The 7,607-nt window shown below is 53.8% G+C and overlaps 1 protein-coding gene and 1 long non-coding RNA gene across 3 annotated transcripts in view; one reads left to right on the top strand and one right to left on the bottom strand.

Annotated features, from left to right (window-relative positions):
- Hook2 (hook microtubule tethering protein 2) overlaps positions 1 to 6,003 on the bottom strand; it is an 11,912-nt gene extending 5,909 nt beyond the window's left edge. For both annotated transcript variants that reach the window (XM_055621233.1, XM_055621234.1), the window contains exons 1-11: positions 5,870 to 6,003; positions 5,318 to 5,403; positions 5,176 to 5,248; positions 3,235 to 3,285; positions 3,010 to 3,142; positions 2,818 to 2,885; positions 2,418 to 2,480; positions 1,944 to 2,024; positions 1,690 to 1,850; positions 1,470 to 1,610; positions 608 to 809 (exon numbers count right to left, since the gene is read on the bottom strand). In XM_055621233.1, coding sequence (XP_055477208.1) covers positions 608 to 809; positions 1,470 to 1,610; positions 1,690 to 1,850; positions 1,944 to 2,024; positions 2,418 to 2,480; positions 2,818 to 2,885; positions 3,010 to 3,142; positions 3,235 to 3,285; positions 5,176 to 5,248; positions 5,318 to 5,403; positions 5,870 to 5,914 — 1,104 coding nt within the window. In that variant the 5' untranslated portion in view covers positions 5,915 to 6,003. The remainder of the gene's footprint in view (positions 1 to 607; positions 810 to 1,469; positions 1,611 to 1,689; positions 1,851 to 1,943; positions 2,025 to 2,417; positions 2,481 to 2,817; positions 2,886 to 3,009; positions 3,143 to 3,234; positions 3,286 to 5,175; positions 5,249 to 5,317; positions 5,404 to 5,869) is intronic.
- On the top strand, positions 5,435 to 6,757 carry LOC129686986 (uncharacterized). The gene is made up of 2 exons (XR_008721722.1): positions 5,435 to 5,873; positions 6,309 to 6,757. It is a non-coding gene; the product is annotated as an uncharacterized LOC129686986 (long non-coding RNA).
- Positions 6,758 to 7,607: the final 850 nt, after the last annotated feature.

The raw sequence follows: 7,607 nt of genomic DNA, 5'->3' as shown, positions 1-7,607 counted from the left end.
GAAGGAAGGAAGGAAGGAAGGAAGGAAGGAAGGAAGGAAGGAAGGAAAGGAAGGAAGGAAGGAAGGAAGGAAGGAAGGAAGGAAAGAAAAAAGAAAGAAATTAAGACAGGGCTGGAGAGATGGCTCAACAAATAAGAGCACCGGCTCCTCTCCTCCAGAGGACAGGGGCTCCGATTCCCAGAACCCACATGGGCCCTCACAGCTGTCTGTAATTCCAGTCCCAAGGGATTTGACGCCCTCTTCTGGCCTCCATGAGCAATAGGCACGCATGAGATGCAGACAGACACACAGGCGGAGGAAACACCCATACACATAAATCCATTTAAAAAGAAAAGAAAAAAGGGGGAAGAGGGGAGATGAGGACAGCAGAGATGGAGGGAGGCGCAGCAACCAGGCAGCCAAAGCGCTGGTGGAACCAGAAGGGACCTGGTGGTGCCAAGAAGTTGGAAGGAGGGGTGCGTAGAGAGGCGGTGGGGCTTACAGAGCAGGCAGGCAGGGATGCCTCTAGAGCGTCGCCTGCTGAACACAAGAGGAGGCGCTACAGGGCTGTGCTGACAAAGGAATACAGTAACACGGGCGGGGCCGCTCAGGGGTGGTGCGGCCTTACCTGCCTGCGCTGAGCCTCGAGCTGGGCACGCAGGGATCCCGCCCTGCGCAACTCCTCTTCCAGCTGCCTCGTGCGCTCAGCGTCGCCCGCATTTCGCTCCTCCAGCTGCCGCACCTGCCGCCGGAGCTCCCGGAGCTCGCCCAGGCGGCGGCGGCAGCTGCTCAGAGTGGCCTCCAGCTGCCTTGCACGTTCAGAGGACTGTCTGAGAAAGGCATGGGGAGTGGAGAATTCAGAGGCCAGCTGGGATGTTGGGCAGGGAAGGGTTTCAGCCTGAGGGATTCGGGTTCGAGGTGACGGCGTTAGCTAGGTCTGCAGAGTTGGTGGGGCTCATTAGGAAAGGTTCTCAGGGGTGGAACTATACAGGCCGAAAGAGCTGGTGGGTCAATAGAGGGAGTGGTAAGGGCACTTTGGGGTCACGGAGCAGCTGTGAGGAGTATTCAGAGGCTGTGAGAGTGTTCACTGGGTGTGTTAGCATTCTGAGAGTGTATGGGGTTACAGGTGAGGCCTTTGGAGATACAGAGGGCACAGTAGATTCACAAGGGGCTGCGATGATAGTTTAGAGGACATCCTATAATCCCGGGGCATGATGGGATCCAATAGCAGGGGAGGTATTTATCAAAGGGTGCTGTCAGGTGTTGGCCATGACACTGTAAACTCAGGGGAGCTCCATGCATCCAGGAGGTCTCTCGGAATAAGCCCAGGACACTGTAGTGGGCCTAAGTGGCACTGCGTGGCTCAGGGTATCATGTTGATGCCTGGGAGATATGGCGAGTAAGTGCACTCAGCATCTGGAGTTGGCACTGCCATAGCACTGCCACATTCGCTACAGGTATGTGGTAGGCATTCAAGACCTGCTACCTACCGCAGCTCGTCCATCTCATCCTTCAGCGCTTGAGCCTCCTGGGAAAGGCTGGTCAGCGCTTGGTTCCGCTGCTGCAGCTCCGTGACCTCACGCTCCAGCTCTAAGCAGCGCAGCCGCTCATCTTCCCGGCTGCTCTCCAGCCTGGGGTGTCAGGGGAAAGACACATGAGGAGGATGCCCTTTGGCCCCAGTGCCCCGGCCCCGCCCCCAGCTGACCACACCTAAAATTCTCCTCCTGCAGCTGTTCCAGCTGGGACTGCAGAAGCAACAGTTTCTTGGCGGTGAGGCCTGGGGCGCTCTCCACTTCCGACCGGCCCACCCTCTCCCGTAGGGCAGCATTCTCTTGTGCCAGACTCTGCTTCTCCTCTGAAAGGAGCACAAGCTGCGGGCAGGGAAGACCGGTGAACTGGAGCATGAACCAGGTTCTGGGCGCGTAGGTTTATGCAAGTGGCCCTGTTCTGTCAGCCCCGCCCACCTGCCGCTCCAGATCCAGGTAGCGTTGCTGAAGTTCGTCACCCTCCTCCACTTCCTCACTCAGGAAATAGTACCTGCGGGACTGATGAACAAGGTGGGCAGGAGATAAAGGACTTGGGGATCCAGTCAGAGGGGAGGGAGTAGAAAAGCTGTGATTTCTGGGGATCCTGAGGAGGGGTCAGGAAACCCCAGGATCTAAGAGTGGGCTGGGGTCCTAAGAGAACAGAAGAAGAGTAATTTTCTAACCCTTGAGCTCTGGCAAGGGAAGAGGCTGAGACCCAGAGAAGATTGGGATGGTTGATTAAGCTTAAGGATTACAAGCACCTTTATCAGGTGCTCTCCTGTGATCCCAGCTACAATTGAGGCTGGGCCAGGAGGATCAAAAGTTCACCCTTGCTGCATGGACTAAGGACAGGCCTTGCCATCTTAGCAGACCAGAGGACCAACGGTGAGGTCGAAGTTTTGCCATCTTTACCTGTGTATCAAAGTTCCCATAAGTCTCCGGTGACGGGGAATCAGAAGTGTCTTTTGTCATGAGCTGTGGAAGGGGACACTGTGATGAGCTAGGTTCTCTAATACAACCTTCAAAGCTTCTACAATTCAGCCTCGAAGCCCCCTCCCCTCCCCCCCTAACGAGATAACTCCTGCCCAGAGGCCCCCCCCACTAAAAAAAAAAAAAAAAAAAAAAAAAAGCCAAACCTTTTGTGGCTTCAGGGTTCTGACTTAGAGCTGACATACAAAAGATCTGACCTGCTGACTTCCAGGCAGAGGCCAGATCTTACCAGGCAAGGCCAGGTCTGTGCCCAGTTACCTCTACCCTAGAAATGTCCCCTCCCCTGACACTTGTGGTTTGCACAGGGGATGCCCTCACCCACCTCCTGGATGGCTTCCATCACTACCTGCTGAACAGACTCCTCCAGCGTCATAATTCTTTGGATGTACTCTGGGGATGAAGGTGGAGAGGAGAGGCTGAGACCAGGGATGGGTTGGAGAGGAAAGAGCATTTCCTCAGGGTTTCCTCTGGGAGCTCTCGGGCTTCCTCCCCGCCAGCCCTCCTCATACCATACCCTGTTTTTTCTCACAACTGATAGCACAGCCCAGTACCAACTGAAGCAGTTTGCCGAGCTCTGCAGGATCTGCAACCTCGCCGATGAGGCTGATGTCCGGAAGGTGCTGTTCTGACACAGGGTGCCCCAGAACCTGAGAACACAGGGAGAAGTTGCTGTGAGGAGGGCTCACAGACAGAACCTGTCTCCCAACTCAGCCCCCTAAACCCCTTTGCAGTTACTCACATCCTTCGAGTACTCCATCAGGCTCTGTAAGAGCTTCTCCAGTGTCCTGACCTAGTGAGGACAAGGAGGTATCTATGCACGGGGGTCTAGAGCAACCCCTCCTTGCAAACCTGCCCTCACTTCCTCCCCACCCCTCAATTTTCATTCCCTGCTTGCTCCTCCTTGTTGTTTGGCCCTGTTCTAAATTTCCTTCTCCTCCAGAGCTGACCTGCACTGTCTGCACTCAGTACCCACCTCATCATCTCTTATTCAAAGTCCCAAAATCCAATGCTCCTCCCTGCCTGGCACTACTGCTCTCATGGCTCGCTTGGATGACTTGCACCCATTGCTTCTCATCTCCCCCCTTTTTTTGGTTGGGGTAGGAGTTCTTGTGATCAAATCCAGGGCCTTCGGTATGGTAGACGAGGGCCTCCCCACCGAGCAGCTCCTCGAGCTCCTTACCAGTATATTCCACTTCCTGCCCCTCACTGCTGGGCTCTGGGCAAGCTGGTGCTCACCAAGCTGCATTCCCAATTCTTCATCTCTTACTCTTGCTGCTTGCACAGAATTCCTCCCCAGGCAGCCAGGGGCAGTTTCTAAATGACTGAGCCAGGTTGTCTTTCTTCTGCTAAAACAATTCTCTGCCTATCCACAGTACTGAAAATAGAATCCTTGCCAGGAATGGTGGCATCTGCCTTTAATCCCAACACTTGGGAGACAGAGGCAGGTGGATCTCTGAATTTGAGGCCAGCTTGGTCTACAGAGCAAGTTCCAGGACAGCCATAGCTACACAGAAAAAAACTGTCTTGAAAAAGACAAAACAAAACAAAAAACAACAAAAAAGCACCTACATATCCTCTGCTGCTCTCACAGACCTCCTTTTATTGTTTTCGTAGATTTATCTGAATTTGTTTCATTAGGTATTTTTAGATTTATTTTATTTTTTAATTGTGTGTGTGTGTGTGTGTGTGTGTGTGTGTGTGTAGAGAAAGAGAAACAGACAGAGAGAGAGAGAGAGAGAGAGAGAGAACATGGGTGCCTGCAGAGGCCAGAAGTACCAGAGCTCCTGGAGCTGAAGTTATAGAAGAGATGGCTCAGAGCTGCTTAATGTCTGTGCTGAAAGCTGAACGCAGGTTCTCTGTAAGAGCAGAACTCATTTTTAAATGTTATTTATTTTTGTGGTTTTTCCAGACAGTGTTTCTGTGTAGCCTTGGCTGTGCTGGACTCGCTTTGCAGACCAGGCTGTCCTCGAACTCACGGAGATCACCTGCCTCTGCCTCCCAAGTGCTGGGATGACAGGCGTCTTGCCACTGTGTCAGGCTCAGCATTCATTCTTAACCACTAAGTCATTCCTCTGTCCAGTTGTTTTTGTTTTTTGTTTTTGAAACAGCATCTCACGTGACTCAGAATGACTTCTAACTCCCTGTGTAGCCACCAAGGTTAACCTTGAATTCTTGATCCTCTTGCCTCCTAAGGGCTAAGATCCCATTTGTGCCACCTGGTCTGGCTACTACCCACCACAGGCACTCCCTGCTAAGCAGGAATTGAACCCAGGACCTTGTGTTGGGTGAGCACACTCTCTACTGCTGAGCTACATCCCTGGATCCCTTTTTAAAGTTTTGAAACAGGATCATAATAAGTTGCCTAAGTTGATGGAGAATTTGTCATCCTCCTGCTTCAGCATAGCCAAATAGCTGGGATTACAAGCACTTGCCGCTATACTTCTTGGGAGTTAACGTTTGTGTATATGCCCTTTGCCTGCAACACAGGAATGATGGCAAGTTTGTGTCTTACTGTGGGTGCTCTGTATAAAGAACAAAAATAGCTTGCTGATCACCAGACATCTGGCTCTCTTCCTGGCAGGTCCGCCTGTCCGTCACGCAGGGCATGTGTCTAGCTGTCCCTTTACAATCACCTCTCAGATCCATCTAGTTATTCCCTAGTCATGAGTCCACCTGTCACCTTCAACCTCCAGCTGGGACTTGGGTCCTCTGTGATGCCCTGGAGCCATGCGTCGTTGAACCAGGAAGGGTCTCTAGGGGCAGAAAGGTGGTATGAGCTGGCTGGGGAGCCCTTCAGGATCCTCCCACTCAGCCTCACTCACATCTGATTCAGCACATGGGCTATGGCGAGTCCGCTGCTCAGGTCCTGAGGGCTGGCACAGGGGGACGGAACTTGGAACGTCTGCAACTAAAGGGGGCCAGAAGGGGCAACAGGAAAATTCAGGAACTGGAACAACTTCCTTCGAAGACTTTTTTCCCCCAGACACTTCACAGGGTTGGCAGGGCCTGTAGCACCATTAGATCAATTCTTAGGGGGCGTGGCTTCTACACACCTGGGCACCTGGGCAGTGAGGGGGCGTGGCTCATTTCACTCAGCTGGACAAACTCGGCAAGCCCAGGTTAGGGCGTTGCCAAGGAGTCACCTGGTCCCCACGACTAACATGTGACCAGGTCTGTGCCCCAGAGGGGCGGGGCCTCACCTGTTCTTTCCTCTCAGGCCTGCCCACGTGACAGAAGCAGGTGGTCAGGTCAGAGTCCAACGGCCCAGCCAGCCTACGACCTATTCCTCCTTCCAGCCCCGAGAGAGGAAAGAAGACCACCACAGGGCGAGAGGAGAGGGCGCACACCTGACCCAGCCCCGCCCCCCGACCTACCCAGGTGAGCAGAGACCCGCATAACTCGGCCTTGTCCACACTCATGGCTCCGGATCGAATTCGATCCGGGCCAAAGAGCCCCAGCGCGCAGCAGCAGCCTCCGGGTCCGCCACCAGCGAGCGCCCGAAGCCAAGACCTCCCGCTCGGCCTAGAGCGCCGCCCCGCTCCATCCCGCCCCTAGGCACAGGCTCCGCCCCAGACACATGATCTCTTCCAAAGGCGAGCACTTGCCTCTCGGCCTCGCCATCTTGGCTGCGGGACGCCAGCGGGCGCCCATGCCGCCACTAGGTGTCAGTCTGGCTCAGTCCTGCCGGCGGGGAGAGCGGTGGCCCAGGCTGCCGCGGCCTTTCTTTTTGAGGTGGCGTAGTCCCCGAGATCCTCCCAAGGCGGATCTACCGCACCCAGTCTCACAGGCGCATCCATGGGTCTTTCCCCAAAGCTGAAAGAAGTCCTGTTTAGCCGCGTTACGGTATGGGCGGAGAGAGATTAATACATCCCGTAGACGTGGAGTAAGACGATCCTCAAAAGAGTCTTCCCTGGAGAAGTGACTCTGGGGTCCTCCGAGAAGGCACGGATGTGGTCGGGAGCAGGAATGGTCAAGGAGGCAGATAGCCTGAATAAAAGACTACGCGCTTGTCCAGCCGGGAGTCGCCCTCTCTGAGCGCAGCTGCTCCTTCACAGCCCCCGGTGCTTTGAGCATCTTCCTGCTTTAAAATCTTGGCTAGGCCAAAGCTGCGGGTCACTTGAAGCCCACCAGGGGGCAAACAGACGGCAGGAACGCATCCTTCTGGGAAAAGGGTGCGTCCACCGGTTGAGCAAGCTTAGGTGATCACTGAGGGCACAAAAGAAAGACTTACCGATTTTTAACAATAAAGTCTTAAGACATCATTTGTGGAGTGCTTGCTGTTCGCAGTCATTACATTAATCTATATATCCACAGACAATGGAATGCCCTCCACGACCCTAGGGGTAAAGTGCTGCTTTAATTCCCCGGCTTTGTTTTCTTAATATTAGAAATTTTATTATTTAAAAAAAAAATTGCAAACCCGCCGTTTTGCAGATGAACAGTACAAAGTACACCGGCTTTGATGCCAGGGGTAAAGCCCCAGACCTTGCCCTTTGACCCCTGGGTCCACTGGAAGCCCCTCCCCCGCATGCGGGTGGGGTAAGGTGCTGTAATTAGAGGCTATTAAATGTACCCAGAGGGAGGAGCGGAGCCGAGCCGGCTCTGCTTTGGGGCGGTTCCAGGTCGCAGGGGGTAATGTTCAACTTCCATCAACTCACTGGGGCCAGATCCAGAGACCTGTGGGGGGGCGTGTGTCTCTGACATCAGCCACCTGCCCCACCACGGATACTCTGGTTACAACCCACTCAAACTCTCAACTACACACACCAGAGAGCCTTGGAGGCTGATTCACACTTCCACAACCCCTTCACACCTTGTTTTCCAGATTCTAGTCCCCTGTGGATGGGGTCAGAGAGGACTGTGCTTCCAGGCCTGCTGTCCTACACACACCTGGTAGCCATGATTTCTACAAGAATGTGTGGCTGACATTCTGGGACACAAAGATTGGGGGTGAGGAGTTACAGGGATTTTGAAGTTCTGGAGAATTTTAGGAATCCAGGTATAGGGGGTGTGACTTAGGTTGTTCCAATGTTGGTGTGATGTTACAGGAATCCCAGATGTTCAAGAAGACAAGATTTAAATGAAGCCTGGACGCAGAGGCATGTGGCTCTC

The sequence above is a fragment of the Psammomys obesus genome, unplaced genomic scaffold (genome assembly GCF_907164565.1).
Source record: "Psammomys obesus unplaced genomic scaffold, mPsaObe1.curated_primary_1811, whole genome shotgun sequence".
In the NCBI taxonomy this organism is placed as follows: domain Eukaryota; kingdom Metazoa; phylum Chordata; class Mammalia; order Rodentia; family Muridae; genus Psammomys; species Psammomys obesus.
This window is presented reverse-complemented; position numbering and strand designations above follow the sequence as displayed.